The sequence below is a fragment of the Hyaena hyaena genome, unplaced genomic scaffold (assembly GCF_003009895.1).
Source record: "Hyaena hyaena isolate Hyena2069 unplaced genomic scaffold, ASM300989v1 scaffold_764, whole genome shotgun sequence".
Taxonomy (NCBI): Eukaryota; Metazoa; Chordata; class Mammalia; order Carnivora; family Hyaenidae; genus Hyaena; species Hyaena hyaena.
This window is the reverse complement of record NW_024081395.1, coordinates 837,227-864,632: the sequence shown is the minus strand read 5'-3', so window position 1 is coordinate 864,632 and position 27,406 is coordinate 837,227. Positions and strand designations below refer to the sequence as shown.

The 27,406-nt window shown below is 35.2% G+C and overlaps 1 protein-coding gene across 1 annotated transcript in view; it reads left to right on the top strand.

Annotated features, from left to right (window-relative positions):
* LOC120221181 (protein FAM13A) overlaps window positions 1-27,406 on the top strand; it is a 283,092-nt gene that overhangs the window by 67,532 nt on the left and 188,154 nt on the right. The window contains exon 3 of the mRNA XM_039218435.1: window positions 20,616-20,693. Coding sequence (XP_039074366.1) covers window positions 20,616-20,693 — 78 coding nt within the window. The remainder of the gene's footprint in view (window positions 1-20,615; window positions 20,694-27,406) is intronic.

Below are 27,406 nucleotides of genomic sequence, written 5' to 3'. Positions count from 1 at the left end.
CATGTCCGCTAGATCTAGCTACTTCAATCAAAGGAATTTTGGATAGACCTTTTAGGACTGTGACATTTGGAGAAAACTTTTGTCTCTTGGAGGTCTTAGAATATGCATGTTGGTTCTTGGCATTTTAATCCACATTTTGCTGAATTTGGCAAGTAGTCTTCACAGTTGGTTCTGTACAGTTATGGCCATTTCTTGCTTTACTTACGGTGCAGCTTTCTTTTCTCTTTTTCACTGCTTTTGGCTTTTGTAGGTTTCAAGGAAGGAGCATAATAGAAGCACCTTTATTTTGCTAAACTGGAACGTCAAATCTTCATTTCTAAATAACTAGGTTAGGAGAAACTTATCTTTCAAGTAGATCGCTAAGAGCCATAGTTTAATATATTTAGCTTCAGAGTAATTCTAGATTCTCTGTTCATAAGAGGATCTAAATCCAAGACTTAGAATTTTTCCCTTTTATTCATTCAAGAATTATCTTCATCACCCACATATTTACATACACAAAATTTGGTGGCTTGAGTATGGTTTAAGTAATGCACCATGTAATTTAAGATGAATTTATAAAATCTAAATAATTACTGAATGCCTGCTATGTGCAAAGCATTATTCTAGGCAATAGTAATAGTAAGCAGTAGACAAGTCTCTGCCTTTATAAAGCTCATATTCTAATGAAAATACAATAAACAACAGGGAAAAAATAAGAAACTAGTATGTCAGAAGGTGATAGGTTCTGTGGAGCAAAAGCGGGGAGAGAAAATTAATACTGGTAAAGTAGGGGAATGGCATTTGCTCATTTAAATAGGGCAGTCAAAATGCTTCATTGACATTGGGACATTTGAACAGAAACTTGAAGGAAGAAGCAAATCATGAAGACACTTGAGAGAACAGCATTGCATACAGGAAGAAGAGTACAGAACCTTAAGGAGGGAGTATACCTATTTTGTCTGTATGAGCAGAACTGAGAAGGCTCAATGGTTAAATGACCAGTATGGTCATGTATGGTTGAATGACCCTGAGCAAGGGAGAGAGTTAAGTAAGTGAGGTCAAAGAGATATCAAGAGACCAGATCATGGGCGCTCTTAAAGGTCATGGTAAGGACTTTGACTTTTATTCTGACAATACTTTATTCGTGTTGAACAAAAGACTTCCCTGACATAACTTATATATTAAAAGGATTACTGTAACAACTAGGCAGATAATAGACTATTGTAAGGAATAGAGAGAAGTAGAGACCCATTGGGAAGTTTATGACAATAGCCTGGTTAGGAAATGATGGTGTCTTGGGCCAAGGTACTGATGGTGAAGGTGGTGAGAAGAGCTGACAGGTGAGTTAGGATAGGAAAGAACAACACAATAGGAGGTACTTGAGACCCTAGTAGGCTAGAGAATATTTGAGATGGGAGCAAGCAGGCTAGAAGAGTGGTGAGCTGTAAACAGAGAGTAGATGTTTATATCAGTAATTTTAGAGGGGGAGCAGTCTGGAGTGATGATGAGATTTAGGTTGTCGTCATGAGAATGAGTGACTAAAGTGGAGAAGAGAAAGTCACTGGAAAGGAGATGGTTAAAAATGATGAATAAACACACTGATAGTTTGTTCATATTGGCCTTGAATTTATCCAAGAGGATGGCAGATACTGACATAGTTGGGAAGGAGGCGAGGCTGGTCTGCCTAATATATACATATTATTTGCACACTTTGTGGAAAAATTACATGTGTATATATTTAATAGGGTTAATGAGCCTCATATATAATACACAGAATAATGTGATTACTATGTTGCTAAATATCCATCTAGATGTTCTAGATCAGTATCACTGTATTCCAAATAAACATCTTGTGAGACTGTCTTTATTAAGCAGTGTCACTATTGTTCATTATATCTTGGGGAATTTCTTTTGAAATTGACTTCAGAATATACATCATGCATGTGTCATATTGGGCATTGTCATCATTGGACTGAGAAATCTTTGTACTTTAATGTTTCATTTGATAGTGGGAAATAATAAGTAATGGGAAGTAATCAGTAGTCCTTTTTAAGCCACAGCAGATCATTAATTTGGGGAGTTATGATTAAATATTAACTTTTGTGTTTAAAATTGAAATCTGGCTATCAAATAATTATGCTAATTTTCCTGTGTGACTCATAAGCAAACTCTCAAAACAGCTAAAAACATGTTCTGGAGCGAAAGCAAAGTATGAGAATAACCTCTCTTAGTGATAAGTTCGAGGGAAGTACTCACGTATCAATATGAGGTATGACAAGTTTGATTACAAAGTTCAGTCTTGTTCCTGTAGAGTAAAAGTCACATAAGCTGATAGAGTACATAAACTTCTGAAATTATTTCCCACGTCTTTTTCATGCCAAAATATTGCATGTGTCTTTATTTTTCATTTAGCGCTATAGTTTAAACAAATTAACTTTAAGTGTTCACTTTTTTTCTTATTTAATGCCTACTCTGTGCAAAACTCTAGGCTAAGTGTTAGCCTCCTCAGAAAATAAACAAGACTTGCCCCCATCCCAAAAGGAACTTTTAGGCTATAACAAACTCACAGAATCAGTGCAGGAATAGAGGGACAAAAGGAAGGAGGCTTTATGTCAGATATTATGCAAACTTTTTCTATAGATATTATCTCATTTACTTCTTATGGTAGCCCCATGAAGTAGATGAACTTAATTCTACTTTCAACATGAGCAAGTCTAAAGAGCAAATTATTCAGGATCAAAAGCAGTAAATGACAGAGTTGACTTTGAAACTCAAAGTACTCATTACAGGCCAAGAATAGAAATAAACAAAATCTTAGTTTAAGTTGGAATATCAGTGCCATGAATATATTTTATTCATTCAATATGTGTTGTAGTCATTTAGTGTCAGGAAAGATTTCTGTTCTGATTCTAGTCCTTTATGCATTAACTATTCCTAGCCTATTCTATAGCCCCTCAAGAAAACTCCAAACTGGGTAGCATTGAAGTCATAATAGGAAATAGAAAATGTTTTGATATTTATGCTGTTTGATGCTTTGTAATTAGGCTGTTTTCTTTCTGTGTGAGTAAACTTACATAGTGAAAGTGATTAACTTGTGCTCGCCAATATGTTATCATTTTGAACACCTAGGAACTCAGAGGTAGCAATAAATTAGATTTTATTTGCTGGTTCCTTCAGACCAAATCTTTGGGCAATGAGCTGTACCTTTTAGATTGGTTCTGAATTTGAAGTCTAAAAAATATAGTAAATGATGTTTAAAGAAATAAAGATAAAGTTGCATAGTAGAATGTTGTTTGTTTGCATGACTCAAATAGGCACTTTCCAGTAGCAGCAACTGATTAGATTATTGATGAATGTAAAGCATTAAGTAATAAAAGTAGTATTAAAAGTTATTAAGTAATACAAGTAGTATTAAAAGTTACTGCTTAGTTTGGGGTACTTCTGTGACTCCAGTTTTTAGATCATAGTCACATATTTACAATTCATGTTGCTGTTAATTTCTTTTCCCCAGACATTTTGTAGAATCTTTACAGATAAACACTAGAAAGTTGTATCTGCTCAGAAATCATTGGAATAGATGAAATACATCTGCCAGGTGTTAAGTTCCTTCTTTCCTATTATGAAGAATATTTCACAGAAAACAGACTAAATTGTTTTGCTTGTGAAAACATTATGTCCTGAAACCTTTAAACAACTTAGATGACAATATTTTGAAACTGACATCTCAGAAGTTGTCTATTTTAAGTCATATTGTGTGTATTTGGCAAGTAGAGACCCTCAGTAAATGGCAAATGAATATTTGCAGATTTTTAAAAGATTACATGAATTTGCTTCAGTACTGAATTTCTGCTGTTTTCTTCAATTGAAGATAGAAATTATATTTCCATGACTCAAAAGTGCCTAGAAAGGAAAAATACATCCAGAAACAGCCCTTAACGAATGACTGAGGAGCATGGGGGTTTATATTCCAAGTTTCTTTTGCTCCTTGGTTGGAATAATTCTGTTGTGTGTGTTTTAAAGTATTTCCCAGAGCTTTTCCCCAAGTTGAAGCCTGAGAACTACTGCAGAAACTCTACTAGCTTCAGAATGACACCCTTAATAGCTCCCTTCTTCCGTCTGTTGTCACCCATTTCCCTGCCGAATCACCCAAATGAACTACTTTCCCTCAGTCCTTGTTGTAGTGTCCACTCTCGGTTGGATGGGTGGGAGTCCAACCTAAGACATCTCAAATTCTACTCATTCAGTGAAGCCTTCTCTCATCTTCAGTTAATCCCCATCATCTCTCTTGTCTAAGGGCACTTCTTTTGCTCTCTTTTAAAACAAGTCTTGCATTTTGCCTTGGATGAGTTGCTTTCCTCCTCTCATATTGCATTATAAGTTTTTCAAGGGTCAGAACAAGATCTCCTATTTACTTCTGCTTTTCTCTAAAAGTTGTAGAGTAACCCATACCTTCTTGTGTCTTCAAAGCACTTACTCAGTTTTTTATATTTATTCAGAAACATGTATTGAATTGCACCATGCACACCTACATAAAAGCTAACTCAAATTTATTCTAGGAAAGTCATGCAACTATTCTTGGAATTAGTACTGGTTCACATTTCTAGAATACACAATAAAAGTTTGCTTAACTCCATCCAACTGATTTGCCAGATTAATCAATTCTCTGTGTTTGCTTTTAAAGCTTACTGACTGCTGTCCATGGCAACGCAGAAGGCTGGTGGCTAATAAGCTATTCTTTTATATACTTACTCATTCCTAGTTTTACTTCATGCTAACCAAAAGTTGTTTGCGTCTTTTCCCAAAACTATTCATGTCAGTTTATTGTTTACAGTACCTGTATAATTTAATTAAACAAATGCAGTGTTAACACCTATTATTATAACTACTTGTAGGAAAATGATGTCAGTAATTAATACAAACTTCTTTAACAGAATCTGAAATCTTCGTGGCTTAATACAGTCCACGATTATTTCTCAGTCACTTCATAGTACAGTGAGTTGAGCAGTCTTCATTTTTTCCAAACCATCCTCCAAAATTGCTTCAGCAGGAAAGTAGAAGTTTAGAATAATATGGAATAGTTTTATGACTACACCTGGAAGTGGCTTAAAATGTTTCTTAAATTACATTGAGCAAATTCAGTCATATTGCTCCCAATCTAACTGTAAGGAAGACTAGAAATGTAGTCTTCCTGGTACCTAAGGAGAGGACACAGAGGAAATGAGATGGTATGGTGTACACAAAGAATTATTTATGTTACAAAATTTGAGTTGAATGCATTGGAAAGACTCCATAAAGATTAAAGCCTTTATATTTTTACTCTGCATAACTGATACATTATGATTGTGGTTTATACAAGGCAAAAAGTATGGAATTCCAAGCTCTTGGACTATTACCAAAAAAATTCCCACATCAAAAGACTGGAAAATGAATGAACATTTCAGTGTTTCAAACTAAAAAAAAAAATATGTATTATTTATATGTATACTTTATGTATACTTTAAATAAAGTATATGTATACTTTAAATTTTTTTATTTTCTTTGAGAGAAAGTGGGCACACATCTGCATAGGGGAAGAGGCGGAGGAAGAAAGAGAATCTTAAGCGGGCTCAACACGGGGCTCAATCCTACGACCCTGGGATCATGACCTATGCTGAAATCAAGAGTCGACCTTCAACCAACTGAGCTACCCAGGCATCCCAATGTATCATTTTTAAATCATCCTGTTTTAGTTTACTTTCAGGGTTGCCTAAGTTCCAACATTTCATTATCTAATTAAATAGGAAAGATTCTTATAGAAAGCCATTATTTTATACAGTTAATAGCCGGCCTTTGGTGATAGACTGCTTAGTTTCAATTTCCAGTTCTGCTACTTATTAGGTGTGTGAACTTCAACAAGCTACTTTTACTTTTGATACTTAAATTTCTATATTATAAGAAATTTAGAGAGGAGCACCAAGGAGGCTCAGTTGGTTTGGCATCTAACTCTTGATTTTGACCCAGGTCTTGATCTCATGGTTTGTGAGATGGAGTCCCACATCAGGCTCTGTGCTGTCAGCACAGAGTTTGTTTGGAATTCCCTCTCTGCTCCTCCCCAACTCCTGCATGTGCTCTTTCTCTATGTCAAAATATATCTTTTTAATTTAGATAGCAAAATATGTGTCTCATAAGGTTATGAGAGGTTATTGTGAGGATCAAATAAATACATCACATAGAAAAATGCTACGCATGTAGTAAACACTGTATAAATGATAACCAATATTCTATTTTGATTATCATCATTATTGTAAGATTTGCTTCCACAGTTTTCTACTAAGTGACCACACTATAAGTGACACTGTAATAAGTACTTGTATGACTTAAAGTACTTAGGTTGAAAACAACAAAAAAGGAAATGTGGCTAAAATCAGACTAAAAAACAAAGAAAAACATTGTTTGGAAGTACATGGAGTATTTCACAGAATAGAAAGCAAAGCTGAGCACATGAGCAAGATACCAGTTTGGAGGCCCCAGTCCTGATTCAGCCACAAAAACAATGATCTGACAACTACTAATGGATGAAAATAGCTCTAGAAAAGCTTTAGAATACAATGAACAAGACCTACAAGCAAGTAAAGCTCAAAACCAAAAATGGCCACATATATTAGTGTAAGCAAAAGCATTTTACCTGCATCAGATTGTTCTTCAGGCCACAGCACACTTTGGTGCCAAAAAGAATCCTCTTGGCTTTGATTTCCCTCTGTGGAGGTAAAAGAGAGCAAAAGGACCCCAACAGCCCTTGCTGTCACTATGAACAACCACAGCCTTCATTCTTGAGGCCCTCTCTAGTCTCTGCTGTTGTTTACAACACATAATAAATATGTGTTCAGTACAGACACCAACACATAATAAATAACATGGAAAATCAAAGAAACATGACAGCCACAAAGGAACACAGAAAATTCCCAGGAGCTGACCCCCAAAGAAATAGAGATCTAAGAAATGCCTGACAAATAATTCAAAATAATTATTTTAAAAAGCTCAGCAAACTACAAGAGAATGCAGATAGATAACTCAATGCAATCCAGAAAATAATATGTGAACAAATTAAGTTCAACAAAGAGATGGAAATCATAAAAATTACCACCAAATCCTAGACCAAAAGTATACAATGAACGAAATGGAAAAAAAAAAAATGCAGTAGGGAGATTCAGCAGCATACTCGGTCAAGCAGAAGAATCAGTACACTCAAGTATAGGTCATTTGAAATTAGCCAGTCACAAGAATAAAAAGAATGAAGGGAGCAGACAGGATTTATGAGACGTTAAGTAAATCAGTATGTGTATTATAGAAGTCTCACAGAGGAGAGACAGAAAGGGGTAGAAAGCCTATTTAAAAAAAAAAAAAAAAAAAGGCTAGAAAGTTTCCAAATTTGAGGAGAGAAATGGGCATTCAGATTTATGAAGCTCAAAGGACTTCAAATGGGATCAACCCAAAGAACATTATACTGACACACATTATAATCAAACTGTCAAAAATCAAGGACAAAGAATTTTGAAAGTAGAGAAAAACAACTCATCATATATGGCCCTCCACCCCCATGTAAAGTTACCAGTAAGTTTCTCAGAAGAAACCTTACAGGCAAAGAGAGGGTAGAATGACATATTCAAAGCACTAAAAGGGGAAAAAAAAATTACTATAGCTGGAACAATTATCCCTTAAGAATAGAGAGAAACGAACCAAAGGACAAACAAAAACTGAAGACAGATACACAAAAACTGAGACCACTAGACTTATCTTAAAAGAAATGCTAAAGAGAGATCTTCAAACTGAAATAAAAATATAGTGTACATTAAATCTCACTGTAAAAGTAAAAATATAGGCAAGTGCAGAATAGCATTACATTATAATAGTGAGTGTAAATTACTTTTAGTCCTAAAATAAAAGTTAAAAAAATAAATACTTATTAATTGGACACACAATTTAAAAAGAAACAACTTCTGACCACAGGAAAGCAAAGTATGTCAAGGATGGTAAAAGTGTGGAATTATATGTGACTGAAGTTAAATGGTTATCAATTTAAAATAGATTATTATAGCTGCAAGAATATTTTAGGCAACCTCAAGATAACCACAATGAAAAAATATAACTCTATAATAGTTACACAGAATGAGAAAAGAACCAAAGCAAATCACTTCAAAAACACTAAATAATAAAGGAAAGAGTGGAAAAGCAGAACAAACAAATGCAAAACAAAACAATGAGCAAATTGACAGTAAGTCCTCACCTATCAATAATTACTTTAAAAGTAAGTGGATTAAACTCCAGAAGGAATAGAGTAGCTGAATGGATTTTAAAAAACCAACATCCATTCATTAGGCTATAAAGAAGATGTGGTGTATATATATACACAATGGAATATTATTCAGCCATAAAAAAGAATGAAATCTTGCCATTTGCATCTATGTGGATAATACTAGAGAGTATTATGCTGAGTGAAAGAAGTCAGTAAAAGACAACTTACCATATAATTTCACTCATGTCTGAAATTTATGCCCTAAAACATGAACATAGTGGGGGGACAAAAAAGAGGGAAATCATAAACAGACTCTTAACTATAGAGAACAAACAAGGTTGCTGAAGGGGACATGGGTGAGGTTATGTGTTAAATGGGTGATGGGTATTAAGGAGGACACTTATAACAAGCACTGGGTGTGGTAAGTGATGAATCACTAAATTCTACACCTGAAACTAATATTACACTGTATGTTAACTAACTGGAATTCAAATAAAACCTTGAAAAAAAATAAACCAATATCCAGCAATATGCTCTCCATAAGAGTCTCACTTTATTTTTTTTTAAGTTTATTTATTTATTTTGAGAAAGCGAGCATGTTTATGAATGAGTGAACAAGGGGCAGAGAGAGGAGGAAGAGAATCTCAAGTGGGCTCTGCACTGTCAGCACAGAGCCCAAATGCTGGAATTGAACACATAAACTGTGAGAGATCATGACTTGAGCCTAAGTCAAGAGTTGGATGCTCCACCAACTGAGCCATCCAGGTGCCCCAAGTCTCACTTGAGATAAAAGGCACAAAAAGGCTGAAAATGTAAGACTGGAAAAAACTATTCCCTGAAAATGGTATCTAAAAGAAACCGGGAAGCTATACTGATATAGGGAAAAAATAGACTTTTATGTCAATAAATCTCTATCACAAATAAAGTCATATCATAATGATAAAATGGTCAGTTCAATTGGAAGATTTAACAATTAGATATGTACCCAACATTAGAGAACCTACAGACATCAAGCAAATACTTACAGATCTAGAGAGATATTGACAGTAGTACAGTAATACTGGGAAGACTTCAACCCCATTTTCAATAACAGAATACTAGACAAGAATTAATAAACAGTTGACTTGAAGAATGCTATAGACCAAATAGACCTAACAGATATGTTCAGGACTGTCAATCCAACAACAGAAGAATATACATTCTTCTAAAGTGCACACAGAACATTCTCCTGGACAGATCACATCTTAGATGATAATATAAAACTTAACAAGTTTAAGAAGATTGAAACCATCCCAGATATCTTTTTAAACTGCAGTTGAATGAAATTAGAAAATCAGTAACAGTAAGAAAATCGAAGAATTCACAAATAGTTGGAAACAAAACAGTACACTCTTAAACAATACTGAGTCACAAAGGATATCAAAAGGGAACTTAAAAATCATCTTAAAACAAAACAAAAACACAACATACCAAAACTTATATGATGCTAGAAAAAGGAAGAAAGAATATTTAAGATGCTTAGAAAGGAAGTTTATTGTGATAAATGCTGACATAAAAAACAAATTTCTCAAACACTCCAACTTTATAACTCAAGGAATTGGGAAAAGAACACAGTAAACCCAAAATTAGCAGAAGAACAGAAATAAAGATTAGAGAAGAAATAAAGAAGAGAAAAATGATAGAAAAATCAACAAAACTGAGTTTTGTGTGAAGAGATTTAAAAAATTTAACAAAACCTTAACTCGACTTACTAAGAAAGAAAACTCAAAATTAGAAGGAAAGAGGAGTCATTACAATAGCTACCACAAAAATGAAAAGGATCCTAAGACACTACTATAACCAAATATATGCCAACAAATTGGATACTTTAGAAGAAATAAATTCCTAGGAAAATGCAGCCTATCAAAACTGAATCAAGAAGAAATAGAAAACCTGAACAAACAGAAATGGAGATTGGATCAGTAATCAACTTCCAACAACAACAAAAACCTCAATACCAGATGGCTTTCAATGAAGAATTAATACTAATCTTCCTTCTTCCTTTTTTAAAAATATACAATGTTTATTGCATCTTTAAAACATCACAAATAAGTCAGAGGTGGCATCTGGCTGTTTCTGTAGCTGGATAGCTTATATCTGGTCAGCCTACTGAACTATTCCTTTTTCAGAAACAGATCCCATCCAAAAGTTTTATGATATCCTCATTTTTAGCTGTTGTGACTTACTGAATTAAAGCAGCTGAATTTGATACAAGTTCAGTGTTGTTTACTTTGGAATTAACTCATCTTTCTGAGTTTCAGATACTGAACAAGCAATGGCTGGCCTCATCCAAATTCTGTGAATGTATTTTTTGCCTGTAAAATTTTGGATTTCAGCAAGAAAACCATTGTCCTGAGTAATGACATTGATGGGAAAGTGAGCATACAGACCTCATTTTAGAATGGAAGCCTAGTGTAACACCCTGATCATGTTCTGTACATGGCTACAGACAGTGCAAATAGTGGCTGGTTCCTTTCTGTTTTCCCACCATTTGTGAAACTGGAGCCTCTTTCTTTTCAAGAAGACTGAGTCCTACACTGATGTGATTGAAGTCCACCTGCAGGGTTCCTCTGGGGACCTTCACAAAAACAGTGCTTAAGATAACACTTCAGAGTGATGTCAGTTTTCTGAAACATTGATAGTTTGATTGCTGAGAATGGTCTTCATTCTCACAGTAGATGCAGGGGGGAAAAAAGCAATACTAATCCTTCTTAAGCTCTTCAATAAGCAGAAGAGGGTACACTTTCAAACTCATGTTATGAGGCCAGCATTACCCTGATACTATACCAGACAACATCACTGCAAGAAAAGAAAACTACAGCTCAGTATTACTGAGGAACATAGATACAAAAGTCCTTAGTAGAATACTAGCAAACCAAATTCAACAGCATATTGAAGAATCATACAACATGAAAAAGTGAGATTTATTCCTGGAATACAGGATATTTCAGTGTAAACAAATCAATCCATGTAATATATCACATTAACAAAATTAAAGGAAAAACGTGATTATTTTAGTAGATGCAGGGGAAAAACACAAACATTAATAATGAAATCCCTTTTAAAAATAAGTATAGAGGAAACTTATTTCAACATAATAAAGGCCATATCTGACAAACCCATAGGGAATGTCATAATGGGGAAATACTTAAAGATTTCTCTCCAAAATCAGGTAAAAGAATGGGCATTCTTGCCACTTGAACATAGTACCAGAAGACCTAGCCAGAGCAACTGAACAAGATAAATACATAAAAAAAAAATGAATTAAAACTGAAAAGACGTTGAAATGGTCTGTTTGCAGATGACATAGTCTTAAATATAGAAAGCCCAGAAAACTATGCCCCCCAAAACCTGTTAGAACTAATAAATGAATTCAGTAAAGTTGCAAGATTCAAAATCAACATACAAAAGTTAGACATGTTTCTACACACAAACAACAAAGTATCTAAAAAGAAAATCAGGAATTCATCCCATTCATGTTAGCAACTAAAACAATAAAATACTGAGGAATAAATTTAACCAAAGGGATGGAAGACTCATACACTGAAAATTATGAAACAGTGATGAAGTAAATTAAAGACAACATAAATAAACACATCCCACATTCGTGGATTATAAAAATTAATATTGTTAAAATGTGTGTACTGCTCAGAGTATTGCTCACAGGTTCAGTGCAGTTCCTGTCAAAATCCTAATGATATTCTTTACAGACCTAGAAGAAAAAAGTCCTAAATTTTATACAGAATTATGAAAATCCCCAAGTGACCAAAGCAGTCTTGAGTGAGAAGTGCAAAGCTCGTGACCTCACACTACAGTAATCAAACTATATGATACTGGCATAAAAGTAAACATATAGACCATGGAACAAAATACAGAGTCTAAATAGAAATCCATGTCTCTACAGTCAGCTGATCTTCCACAAGGGTGCCAAGAACACCTAATGGGGAAAGCATAGTCTCCTCAATAAATGGCGCTAGAAAAACTGGATAACTACATGCATAAGAATGAAATTGGACCTTTATCTTACTTGGCAATGATTTTTTTTTTCAATCTGACAGTAAAAGCACAGATAACAAAAGCAAAAATGAGTGAGACTACATCAAACTAAAATACAGGCTTTGTAGTATTCTCCACAACAAAGGTAACCATCAACAAAATGAAAAGGTAGTCTACAAAGCCACAGAGAATATTTGCAAACCATATAGTCAACAAGAGATTAATACACAAAAAAAAAAAAACTCCTATAACTCAATACCAAAAAAAATGAAGCAGGCAAAGGACCCAAATAGACATTTTTCAAAAACAAAAACAAATACATACAAATAGCTAACATGTACATGAAAAGCTGCTCAACATCAGTAATCATCCAGGAAATACAAATCAAAACCACAACAAGATAACTCACATCTGTTAGAATGGCTGTTATCAGAAAGACTAGATAAAAAGTATAGGTGAGAATGTGGAAAAAAGGGAACTCTTGTACTATGTTGATGGGAATGTAAATTTGTTTAGCCATTATGGAAAATAATGTGCAGGTTCATTAAAAAATAGAACTACCATATGACCCAGAAATCCCACTTCTGGGTACATATCCGTGGAAATGAAATTAGTGTCTCAGAGGAATATCTGCACTCCAGTGTTCATTGTAACATTATTCACAATAGCCAAGTTGTGGAAATAATTTAAAACTCCATTGACTGATGAATGGATAAATAAAATACGATGTATGTATCTACAATAGAATATTATTCAGTTGTAAAAAAGAAGGAAATCCTCACATTTGTGGCAACATGGATGAACCTGAAGGGTATTATGCTACATGAAATAAGCCAGCTGTAGAAAGACAAATACTGTATGATCTCATTTATATGTGGAAATCTTAAAAAGTTGAACTCCTGGAAGCTGAGAGTAGATTGGTGGTTGACAGGGGCTGGTGCAGAGGCTGAAGGATAAGAATCCAGCAGCCATGCTAAAAAAAAAAAAAAAAATGGTGGAAAGGCATTATGTTTAGAAAACATGAAGGGTGAACACTTAAAGGTAGGAAGGGACTTGTAGTATATGAAGAATAGAAGAGAAGGCCAATGTGGCTGAAGCATAGTGAGGGAGATGCAAAAGATAGGAGATGAGGTTAGAGAAATAGGGAAAAGATGCATCATGCAGGGCTATGTAGGTTATGACAAAAAGAGTCCAGGAATAATGATGAGACCTTGATAGAGGAGGGACATCATCCAATTTACAAATACAAACCTTATAGAAGGCAGGATGACTGAAAGAATTTAGGTGAACAATGATGGTTATTACTGAGTGTGGCTGTGTGCATAGAAGTGAATGAATCCCAGTTTATTTTGAAGGTAGCATTGGCTGTACTTGATGGTGGGTTTGATGTGTGAGATATGGGAAAGGGAAGTATTAAAGTGGATTAAGACATTGGTTTGAGCAACTGGGTGCCATCTGCTAATCTGGGGAAGACTCAAGTACTGACAGATGCTTTTTTGCTGATAAAATATAAACTCAGATTTGGACATACTAAGTATAGAAGCTTAGTAGCAGCCATGTAGAATTGCCATGTGAGCAGTTAATTAAAAGTAATGTGAACGTAGGAGAAACATGAAAGACAAATGGAATTTGGGGTCCTTAGTGTTTCGGTTGATTTAAACGCCATGAAAGGGGTGCTGGGTGGCTCAATTGGTTACCTGTCTGACTTTGGCTCAGGTCATGATCTCATGGCTCGTGGGTTCTGACCCCACGTCAGGCTCTGTGCTGACAGCTTGAATCCTGCTTAGGATTCTTTGTCTCAGCCTCTCTCTGCCCCTCCCCCACTCAAATTCCCTCTCTTTCTCTCAAAAATAAACATTAAAAGTAAATAAATTAAAAAAATAAAAGTCATGAAAGTGGTTGAGATCATTGTATCATTAGGAAAGGAAGGCTTCTTTTAATCAACTCTTGAGTCATTCCAACTTCATTCATTTATTCAACATGCATTTATTTTTAAGTAGGCTTCAGGCCCAGCATGGAGCCCAGTCTGGGACTTGAGCTCATGACCCTGAGATCAAGACCCAAGTTGAAATCAAGAGTTGGACACTTAACCAACTGAGCCACCCAGATGCCCCGTATCCAACATGTATTTGTTGAGCTTTTACTATACTAAGCACTTTTCTATGACATTGTAGTTACAGTAGTGAGTAAAGGAAACCAACTATTTGCTTTCATAGAACTTCTATATAGTTAATGATCCAAGAAATAAAGCAATAAGCAATAAATATGTGACTTTATTGTATAGAAGAGAAGCAGCAGTGAAGGAAGGAGACTATGTGGAGTTGGTCACTGAGAGGAATTTATTCTTTCACCAACTGGTGATGTCCTGGCAGCTAATGGAGGAGAGTAGTTCAAGAATAAGGAGTTAACTGGTTCAGATATTGCTAAGAACCCTAGTAAGATAGAGACTACGTTGTGATGACAAAAAACAAAACAAATTTGGGGGCTTTAAAAATGAAGAAATAGAGATAGTGAAAACTTGCTGTTTCAAAAGAGTTTGCTATAAAAGAAAGACAAAAAATGGATCATAACAGTGGAAGAAATGAGATTAAGGAAGTGTTTTAAAAACAAACCAAAAAGATAAAATTCCAGAGCATGCTTGTGATTAATGGGAATGAGGGGTAATGAGGGGATAATTGATGGAGTGAAATCCTTGAAAAAATAAGAGGAGATAAGACCCCAGGGTGGGTGGAGGGAATTTCTGATACGATCAGTATCTTATCTTTCATTGTAACTGGAGGGAAGACAAAACGGATGGAATGTTTGCAGACAGGTTTATAAATTTGATGGTGGGGCAGCCTGAGTAGCATCTGCTCCAATGCTTCTGTTTTTCCAATGAACCATGAAGCAAGAATTAAAGAGGTTTGAGAAAAGAGAAGATATGAAATGTTATGCTGGAGGATGGAAAATCAAGTTACTAAAGAATCATAGTAGAATTGCTGGGCATTAGAGATCACTCAAGATTTATGATTTATGGTAACAAAATTAACATGAAAGCATCAACCAATGCTATATGTTTTCCCCAGCCTCTTTCATTTGCTTAATTCCCAGCACAGAGAATGCATAGAGCTGGATTCATCCAAGGTTCCACTTTTTTGAGACAAATGCAGTGATTGAAAACAGGATGAAGAAAACTAAGTGTATTAGCAAAGGAATGAAGAGTCCTGAAATGTAAGCTGATGAAGTAGGGAATTAAAAACAGGAAGAATGTCCAGGGGATTGTGAAAGGTTAGAAAAGGGATATTACTCATTCATCTGGTTTACCCATTTACTTCAACAACTGAGCTCCTGTTCTGGGCCCTGTGGACCTATTCACTAGCAAGATTGACGAACCCTTTCACAGAATGGGGTGAGATGGACAAAGAATTAGAAAATTTTTAAATTTTTTTCTTAGTATAGTTGACACACAAGATTACATTTGCTTCAGGTGTATGACATCGTGATTCAACAAGTTTATGCACTATGATATGCTTACTACAGTTTAGCTACCCTGTGTCCCCATATAACACTATTACAGTATCGTTGACTATATTCCTTATGCTGAACCTTTTATTCCCAAGACCTATTCATTCCATAACTGGAAGTCTGTGTCTCCCATGCCCCTTCCTCTATCTTGCCCAACCACACACCCTCTCCTCTGGCAACCACCAGTTTTAGAGTAAGTGTTAAAGTCATATTTTGCCAATGGCTATGAAGAAATATAAAGGGAGTAGAGGGGGGCTCCTGGGTGGCTCAATCAGTTAAATGTCCAACTCTTGATTTCAGTTCAGGTGCTGATCTTGCAGTCCTGAGATGGATGATTCTTTCTCCCTCACCCCTCCCCTCATCACAATTTTGCTTTCTCTCTCTCAAAAATGAATGAATAAATGAACCAATAAAATTTTATAGATTAAAGTGAATGGGAAGAGAGGGAGCATTAAGTGGGAGGGGAGAACAGGGTCAATTTAGATAAGGTGTTCCAGGAAGGGAATCCTCTCTAGTGAAATTAAACAAAGACCTGGATGAAATGAGGAAACTAACTTGTGAATTACTGTGTGAGTAATGTGCTCGGCTGAGGAAACAGTGAGTGCTTTTTCTGTTTTGTTTTGTTTTTTAATGTCGTTAGTTGAATAGTAAGGCTGACAAAACTGTGATGAAGTACTTTTTTCCATCCCTATTGTATTTTTAAATGGTGTTTTCAGGGTAGCAAGATGACACATCTGGTTTAAGCAATTGGCTATTGCACAAAAGTCACTAGAGTGAGCAATCAATTGAGTTAAGTCTCATTTCAGCAGATGAAATGTTTAAATATACCCTGTAATCATGTCTAATTTGTTTATCATTACCTTCTTCTCTGGTGACTAGCATTGGAATGCCACATATGATATGGTTCACTTAATATTTGTAGAGTGAATTTTTATGCCCACTTATACTTTAATACTTTAAATCATTCCCCTTTCAAACCTTTTCAAGAAGTTCTAAGGGAGGAGTTGAAACAAACCTAAGGTCTCTCTCCTTCTCCCTGAGTGTGTGGGGACTTGCTTTAAATGACTTTTTAAAAAATTTAGATATTATTCAATGCCATAAGACTGACCTGTTTAAAATATACAGTTTCTTGGTTTTTAGAATGTTCATGGTGTTTTGCGACCATTACCTAATTCTAGAACACTTTTAACACGCTAAAACAAAACCCATATAGACTGGACCCATTGGAATCATTTTCTCCTTCAAGACCCCAGCAAGCAATAATGTACACTCTACCACTATTCATCTATTCCAGACATTCAATATATGTAGAATAACACAATGTGTCCTTTTATGTTTGGCTTCTTTCACTTAGCATGATGCTTTTTCAAGGTTAGCCTGTGTCTAGCAGGTATCCATACTTCAGTCCTCTTTATAGTTGAATAATATTCCATTCCATATTTTCTTCATTCATTGTGTGATTTGGGTCGTTTCCACTTTGGGATTTTTATAAATAATGCTGGCTTTGAGTGTTGGTCTACAAGTTTCTGTGTGAACATTTGTCTTCAATTCTCTTAGGTGTATACCTACCCGTGTAAATGGCTTTTTAAAGACATAACTAAAAAAGTTTTATCATAAAATATTTCTCACTTCACTCCATGATAAATCTGTCTTAAAAGAATACACAGGAAAAAAAATGAATACATGGAGTTATTTCCAGTTACTTATTTAAGCTACTAGTGGAATTCATTAATTTTTCTCCAGAAATCTATGCAACATTAGCCCTGTGGGGAATGTTCCCTCTGCGGCTCTGCAGTCCCCTGGCTCACTGCATGCGTGAGGACCAGCACTGCAGCAGCAATCTCTTGGGACATGGAGAATGCAGCTCTGGACAGGTGTGGGTTACCTTTTCATCAATATTGCTTCTTCTTGAAAGAATCATAGAATCTTGATAAACTAGAAAAGTTTCTCGGAGTTCATCTACCAGTTATTTTATAAATCTTTGAACCAAGGGATGTCCAAGGGTTAAAATGCTTGCCTGAATTCCTGGAGCTGGTTGGTTAGAGAACCAGGACAAGATGTTAGGTCTCTTGACTATCAGGTCAGTACTCTGACTCCTAAGTTTTACTTTGTGTCTGCTGTTTGAATTTAAAGTCCTAAAACAAAAAATAAACATAATTCATTAAGTGACATTTTCAGATAAAAGTTTACAGGGAATGTTTTCAGTTTTATAGGGAGAAGCTGACCATCAGCCTTGTACTCTAATTCACAGGGACAGGCTGGGGGAGTTAAGAGGACTAAAGAAACACTATCACTTTTAGCCTGTGCATAAGGAAGAAAGAATTATAGGCATTTGTAAACATTCAGACAGTCATAAACAAAGGTCAGCTATTCCTATTAGCTTCCCTTAAGAGTCAGCCTTTTTTTCTTCCATGACATTCTAATATTTATATACCAGTAATTTTAAAAGGGGTATAAAGATGAAGTATAATTATATTATCCAAGTATAGTCAAATTATGCAACAGATTATGCAGTTAATCACTTGGATCTTCTAAATGTCATGCTGGATGTATTTTATTCCTCTCACAGTGAGTCAGAAGTGGGAATGGGTTCATTCACTATTTCCAGTAAGAAGCTTACTGCCAGCAGGTGTTGTGACTTGTGGGAAAGGGTAGGACTGGAATGCATGCCTGTTTGGAGAGTTCAGAAGTGTACCCTTGGGTCCTTCCATAGGGCTGTACAGGAGGCTACAGACAGCTGAGAGCATTGGCAGAATCACAGCTACCCCCAGCTTAGAGAGGCTCTTGATCTCCTCTGAGTCTGGTAATATTGCTCCCTAGCACAAAGCTGGGAACAGGTGCCACATACAGCTCAGTGGTGCAGGCACGGGTCTCAGCTCTGCCACTCTGTGTGATTTGGGCACAGCACCTCAGATGTCCTCAGCTCCCCCATCTGTAACATTAGATGAGCCGGGCAGAATAGAAGATTTCTAAAAACTCTTTGACTTTAAAATGTTATGGCTCGGGGCGCCTGGGTGGCTTAGTCGGTTGAGCGTCCGACTTTCGCTTAGGTCATGATCTCGCGGTTCGTGGGTTCGAGCCCCGCGTCGGGCTCTGTGCTGACTGCCAGCTCAGAGCCTGGAGCCTGTTTCAGTCTGTGACTCCCTCTCTCTCTGACCCTCCCCTGCTCGCGCTGTCTCTCTCTCTCTCTCCTAGAAATAAATAAAAATATTAAAAAAAAAATAAAAAAAATAAAATGTTATGGCTCTACAACGTAGTGGTTTAAGATGTCAAGTATATTGGATATTGGAGGTATTATGTAAAGGTAATAAAGAGTTCATAAAGTTAGAGCCATTTTTGAGTCCATTGTAACATTAAGTATTTAACTTCTGTAAGATTTCATGTTATCCTTAAAAGGGGACTGATGATAATAGCACCTAATCCGAATAGGGCCGTTGGGGGCAAAAATGGCATTAATGCAAAGACATGAGCACAGTGCCTTCTATATTCTAAGATTTTCAATAAGTATTTATTAGTAGTAAGTAGTAGTAGTATTTTCATTAGGAACATTTAATCTTTTTTTTTAAATGTTTCATTTATTTCTGAGAGAGAGAGAGAAAGGCAGCATGAGCAGGGGAGGGTAGAGAAAGAGGGAGACACAGAATCAGAAGCAGAAGCAGGCTCCAGGCTCTGAGTTAGTTGTCAACACAGAGCCTGATGCAAGGCTCGAACCCACGAACCGTGTGATCATGACCTGAGCCGAAGTCGGACGCTCAGCCGACTGAGCCACCCAGGCGCCCCTAGGAACATTTAATCTTAATACACTGTTCCCCTTAGAAATAAATAAAACTCCAGCAAATTTTAATAATATTATAAAGCATGTAGACTAAAATATGTTTAAAAGATTGTAATTAATTAATTGATCTTTAAACTGGAGAGAAAAACCCATAATTTAAATAATGGAATGATGGATGGTGAGCATGATGAGGGAAGAAATAGGATACCGAGGTCAAGGTTATAGTGTAAGTGAAAGAAATTGAACTTCTTTTCTCCTTGATTTTATTGTTGTCTATGATCTTATATATTTTTCCTACCTTAATTTGGAAATGAAATAATTTATGAAAACTTTATCCAAATTAGTGGCTATTGAGAAGTGAGGCCCTTTATTATTTTTTAAATGAGATTATTATTATTTGTCACATAGAAATAAATAGTAATTTCAATTCTATGTGAGCTGCCTCCTTGGAATTTCTGCTAGTTTTGCAAGTACGATTTTGGTGTGAACCAAGGACTTAGAAGCTTAGTAATTTTGGCAACAAATACTCAGATATTTTTCCTCAGTTAGAAGGTTGGTGTGAAACTATCACTATTCAACAGTGGTTTGCTAAACTAATTGAAGGAATTCATTTAAAATTCTGATTTACAAATCAGAATGTATTTGTAAAATATTGTAGGGAAAGTTGGCAACTTTAAGTTTGGTGGTTGATATCTTGGAGAATTAACCACCTATTTCTCCAGAAAAGAGAGGAGCTGACCGTGGATGTGCAAGTGACATGATAGTATAGATGAGACTTTTAACGATCATCTCCGAATATATGTGTTCTGTGTGTCCCTCACCTACTCTGTCTCCAATCTTATCTGACTTCACTGTTGTAGATGAATAATAAGAAAGGCTATGTTTTGGTTCCTCATGACAATCTCAGAAGCTTCTGCTATAAACAGCTCAATCCGGAAATGCCTTGAATCCCATCAAAATTGCTCTTTATAACCTTGTAATTTCTAGTTAGGGGAATGTTCTTTGGCTTCTAATACTTGTTTTATGCTTTTTTTTTTTTTTTTATAGGAAGCCAGTTGTAAGAACCCCTTACCCATCCTTCTGACAAAAGACTTAGACATGCAAAAACCATCTCTAAAGACCAGGGTAAGTTATGTCTGCTCCTCTGGCTATCATGGAAACAGTTAGCAGGGCTCTTCACGTCCTCATGTTTCCATGCTGTTTCTTTCATTTCCCTCATCCTTTTTCTTTGTTCTTATTTTTGGTCCTGGCTGCATATAAAGCACTTTTTATTTAGTACATTTAATTCAAGGTTATATCTATGCCAAAAATTTTAAGATACTTCTATTATTTGACAGTGATCTATCTTAATACATGGTTTTACTTCTACTAAATCAGGATTGTGTGCAGCCTACACTATAGGAAATAGTCAAATGTAGATCTTTTCTCGGTTGCTTTGGAGGAATAAAATAAAATGTTTAACTGTAATTGCTCCTTTTTAAAATAGAAATCACTTTATTGACTTTTCATAATTATAAAAACAACACATAATCAACTCAGTAAATTTTAACCAGAAAGAAATAAGAACTGTCATACCTACGACAGAATTGTCTACTGTGTAAAATTTTGTTTTCTTTATTATAATAAAAGTCCAAAATTCACATAATTTTTTTGCCAGTGATAAGGAAAAATCCCTTTAACCCAAAATATGTTGTGGAAAGTTATTTGATTATTCGTCCAAGCAGAAATGTGATTGTGGGGCGCCTGGGTAGTTTAGTTGGTTAAGCATCCGACTTTCGCTTAGGTCATGATCTCGCGGTTCATGGGTTCGAGCCCCGCATCGGGCTCTGTGCTGACTGCCGGCTCAGAGCCTGGAGCCTATTTCGGAGTCTGTATCTCCCTCTCTCTCTGACCTTCCCCTGCTCACACTGTCTCTCTCTCTCCTGGAAATAAATAAAAATATTAAAAAAAAAAAAGAAAGAAATGTGATTGCATTAATTTTAGAGTCCTTTTCCTAATCTTTAATCTTTTAAGTAGATCTTCTCCTATTTACTTAGGTGTATAGAATATTCGTAACTGGCCACCAGGAGATTTATAGAGCTACTGTTTTTCCCAATTCTGAGAAAAAAATGTTCACCAAACTTTGAGTCCACTGTAAGCAAAATTTAAAAGAACTCTAATCTCTGATTTTAACTGCAAGTTACCATAAAAATAATTGTGGCTTTATTTTTAAAGGCAAATTAAGTATTGAGTCATTGCTTCGTGTCTTAACAGTAAGTATTGTGGTTTATTTTTAAAAGAAATAAAAGCACTTTTTTTTTTATAAAACCTATTCCACATTGATTTTTTTCTGGAAATTATCGAAAGCAGCATGCTTTCCATTTCAGGTACCAACTGCTTTTTTTTTTTTTTTTGTATTTTTTTCACTGAAATATCTAGGTCAACAAACTTAGATATAATTAATTCAGATGTATTATAAAAATTTTGTTTACAGTGAATTAACAAAAATTCAGCGTAAAAAATAAACTCATAAACAAGTACCTTTAAAAAATGTAGGATTTGAGGAAAGTCATTTGCTTATTAACTCCTATGTTGATATAACTACCTTTATGTGAAGAGACCCTAAATGAATTATGGCCTAAATAAATATAATCTCAAAATTTGTCATAAAAATTAATTGAAGGGATTGTATCACTCTTACAAAATTAATCCTATTTGGTATGTTTTGGCTATATACAGAATCAGTAATTAATGTGTGTTTATTATCCCCTACCAGTCTCCCTGTACAGTTCATGAATAAACTAATTCAATAGAGAAACTACTTTTTTAGTTAAGCCTTGGTTTTTAACTTAATCTACTCTGGCCTTACATGAGGAAGTTTACATTTACATGAGCAAACTAAGCTCTGCTTAGTTTATGAGTGATTAAAATCCTTGTAATTTCAAATCCCAGAAATGAGGCAGAACATGTGAGCTATAAGAAATTAGAAGGAGCTAAGTCTTTCATCAGGATTTTATCTTAAGGTCTTTTTTCCTCTAGTTGATCTTTGAAAGCTAAAGCTGAGAACACCTTCAAAATATGGTTGGTGTGTCCTTTCTAGAGTGACTTAGTGAGCTATGAGAATGATGTGTATCCTTGGTATTAATGTTACTCCATTTGGCCTCCATAGCTGTCTTTCTCAGATATCTCCAGTTACAGCTGTATTTGCCTTGGACAGTTAAGTATTTCTGCTTCCTATATGGCTAGAGATGCAACATGGTAATCCAGAAATGGCATATGTCCATTGACTCTGGAGATGTCTCTCTAGTCTAAGCCATCTGTCCCCATCTGTGTCCCCTGTCAGTTGTTTTCTCTGTTCTTAGGCAATAGGAAGGATTATGTTTCTCTTCCTTAGGTAGGAAAGCCACTTCTTGATTTGAGTCCAAGCTGAAAAAAAGTATCTCCATTACACAGTGCCATGACACTTCTTGAATGAGCAACAATCAATCACCAGCCCTGGTAGCTCAAGGACATATTAATCATCTAACCATTTCATGCCCAATACTGTGCAGAGTACATATGCAAACAAGTAATCAGAATAGATGATAAAGAAAAGAATATTAAATAGATATATAAAGAGATACTGAACATAGGAAGACACAACTTCTTGTAACCTAATATACTTAGGATTAGGGAAGATGGTCTTTTTCTTTTTTTTCCCTCCTATTTTTTTTCTTTCTTTTCTTTTCCTTTTTCTTTTTTTTTTCTTTTTTTTTTTTTTTTACAGATAGTTTATTGTCAAGTTGGTACCTTGAGGATGTTATGCTGAGCGAAATAAGTCAGGCAGAGAAGGACAAATACCATATGTTTGCACATATAGGAGGATTAGGAGGAACTTAACAGAGGACCGTGGGGGACAAGAAGGGGGGAAATGGGGAGAGGGAGGGAGGCAAACCATGAGAGACCTTAAATGCTGAGAAGATGGTCTTTTTCTACCAAACACAGGTACTCAGTCTCTAAATAAGCCTCACAACTTATATTCATTGGCCACAATATAAACTCTGAATGGGATCCAGTGAATTGAGGGTCAGAATTAGTTTTCTTCTCTTTTCCCTTGGGTTATGCTCTGGACTTCTCACTATCATTGCTTTGTTCTTGGCTTCAGCAAAAAATTCAAGGTCAGGTCATGATATAAGAATGAATATCAGATCCACTTAGTGCTAGGATAAAGGTGTAAAATAAAAGAATATATTTCCTTTTATCTGTTGATGAAACTGTGCTGATAAAAATTTAAATTATAAGCACATAATAGTTTTAGTTAATCATTGGATTCTTTTAATGCTTTTATAGAGGTGTCTTTCCTTTAGTATACAAAGTCATATTAACTATAAAATGTGTGATAAGGATAATGCAGTTGTCAAATACACTACTTCTATTTTTGTAATAGAAGCAACTGTTAGATTATTTTCCTTTCAAATGTTAATGTTTCAAGGACCATGAATTATTTATGAAGGAGATTTTCTTCAATGAAGAGTCACAACTCTGTTTTCTTAAATGTTTTTAAAAATGCCTATGCCTATTAGTAAAGTAAATTAGAAATTTTAAAAATGGAGGGTTTTGAGAAAATTTAGTGGCAGTATAATTTAATTTTCAGTAAGCAAATTAATAGAGGAATTTAATAAGCATTAAATTTTACCAAGCTTCTAGATTATTTTAGAAATATCGTTAATGGACATGCATATATTTTACATTCTGGTAATTAATGTTTATATTCTAATTAGTGTTCTACTTTTTCCAGTTAACATTATTTCTACTATGTGTTTCCATGTAGAAGGCTGGTTTACATGCTGCTGCTTTTACTAAAAGTAGTGGTGGTGGTGGCGGCTATGGTAATTATAGCTAACATTGATCAAGTACCAGACAATGTATTAACTCCTTAATATAGTTCTTTTTTTTTTCTATTCTATATGCTCTATCAGTATTAACTTTGAGTAAGAATATATGACAGTTTATATAGGTATCATTCTGGGTTTTTCCAATATTTAGGCTATCTCCAAATTTAGATCATTTCCAATATTTTGCTATTACAAACATTTTTGAATGAATTATGTTCACAACACCTTTTATCCCCCTGTGGGAAGTAGGGTCACAAGTATGTACATCTTTAATTTATCCCAACATTACAAATATTTTCTTTTTTTTTATATTTTTATTTATTTCTAGGAGAGAGAGAGAGACAGCGTGAACAGGGGAGGGTCAGAGAGAGAGGGAGACACAGACTCCGAAATAAGCTCCAGGCTCTGAGCTGGCAGTCAGCACAGAGCCCGACCCGGGGCTCAAACCCACAAACTGTGAGATCATGACCTAAGCGAAAGTTGGACGCTTAACCGACTAAGCCACCCAGGCGCCCCACAAATATTTTCTTAAGATGTTGTACCAGTTTACATCTTCAAACCTTCAGATGATTGTTCCCCTTTTTTACATTATCACCAGTCCTTGGTAATATCAGACTTGTTTCCCCAGTGTAATGAATGTGAGATGCATCTTGCCATTGCCTTAATTTGGAATTTTCTAATTTCTAGTTGTTGCAGAGACATTTATTATTCACTGAATACCCATGTTTTTCCCCAGTGTTTCCCAGGCCTGTTGCAGTTAGCTGGGGCCAGCCACCTGCTTCTGGCCTATAGGCCGTGAGCAGAAGTGACAATTGTGGTTTCAAGGGCAGAGAATTCAAAAACTGTGCATGCTTGTAGGGATGAGCACTCGGTGTTATGTGGAAACTAATTTGACAATAAACTATTTGTAAAAAAAAAAAAAAAAATTAAAAAAAAAACCTGTGCATGATTCTCTAGCCCTTTCTATGGTGTAGGAACTAGACAGTGGAGCATGGGTCCCTTAGTGGCTTTTTTGGAGCAGAAGCCCCATGTGAAACTGCACTGGATTTGTGTCATTACTGAGAAATAAACCTGTTTTGTTAAGCCACTGAGATTTCTGGGTTAATTTGTACCTTCACTACAATGTAGTCTATTCTGATTCATTTATGTGGGCAGCTTTTCACATGCTTATTAAGCTTGGTCATATCTCTGATAATTAATCTGAGTATTACTTTCTCCTGTCATTACCAATTTTATTACTGGTTTGTTTGCTTTTTTAAAAAGTTTGTAAGTATTTGTTTATTTTTGAGGGAGAGAATGTGAAATGGGGAAGGGCAGAGAGAGCCAGAGACACAGAATCTGAAGTGGGTTCTAGGCTCTGAGCTGTCAACACAGAGCCCCATGCAGGGCTCGAACCCGCAAACTGTGAGATCATGACCTGAGCTGCAGCTGGATGCTTAATACACTGTGTATTAAGTGTAGAGCTGGTTTTGGATCCTTTGTCTCCCTCTGTCTCTGCCCCTCCCCTACTAGTATGCGTGTGCATGCTCTGTCTCTCTCTTACTCTCTCAAAAATAACATCCTTTAGGTTATTAAGAAACATACATTGAGGTTATTAAGAAAATCAACTTTATTGTTTTCCAAAAGTTTTAAATTTTGCTTTGCATATATGTTGGTTTTAATCCATCTGAAGTTGAATTCTGTGTAAAGCATAAAGTAGGAATCTAATCTTAATTATAAAAATCAATCAACGTAGCATATTTGTTCAATGGTTCATTTTTCCCCCGCTGTTTGAAAGGTCCTTTCTATTATATGTCAAATGTTTTATGTGAGTTTTTGGGCTTTGTTATTGGTGGCTTTATCCATTTGTTTATCTCGTGTTATTATTGGAATGTCCTAATTAGTGATATCTAGTAAAAGCAGTTTCTTCAATTTTTTTCCCTTCTTGAACATTATTTGGACCATTCTTTGTCCATTGCTTTTGCAATTTGAATATTGTCAAATTTCATGAGAAATTTTAGTTAGAATTTAAACTGAATTGATAGATTCATTTCATGAAAATTGGCATTCTATTCATGACCATCTTAGAACTCTCCATTTGCTCATGAACTCCTTAATGTCTTTAAGAAATATAATTTTCTTCTTAAGGACAGTTAAGCTGTCCCACAGCTAGCTGTACCTATCTGTCCTTGGTAACTGTCTCACATTTTGTAGATATTATAAATGAAATATTTATAATGTCTTCAAGCTTCATTGCTGATAATTAGAGTTACAACTAATTTTTATTGTTGACTTTTACATCTAGAAGCCTTGCCAAATTCTCATTAGCTCTAATATTTTGTTGATCACTCTTCTTTGATTTCCTTTGTAGATAGTAATATCATCTGAAAATTATGAGCACTGTTTACTTTTTTTAATGCCTTTGATCATTTAATCTTTTTTCTTATACTATAAAGTTTAAATAGAAATGGTGATAGCATGCCTTTTTGAATTCCTTCCTGATTTTAAGGAAAGTTTCTACATTTGACTTTTAAGTATCATCATGATGTATTTCGTTTTCTTACTTTTTTTGTAATTTTTTCACAATGCCAGGCACATAGCTTTCCTTCAGTAAAGACTTGAAAATGAACACTATTTCATTGCTTTTGTTTCATATGATACTAGTGTTAGAATGTTTCCATATATGTTTTTATTCACACATACACTTATTAGGTTTAATATATTTGCTGTTGGTGTTTGGTAGATGTGCTCTGTAACCTTAAGGAGGTTCCCTTGTATTTATGGTTTGTTTACAATTTTTGTCTTCTGTGAAAAGTTAAATTTTAGCAAATGTTTTCTTTTGTGTTTGTCAAGGTAATTGCATTTTATCATTTGTTTTTTTCTTGTGGGAAGTTATAGTGATAATTTTTCCAATCTTAAACTAATGCATCACTAGAACATATTAGTTCTGAAGCTGATCTTGATACATATTTTTAAATACCTTGCAAGTTTTAAATAGCTTACATT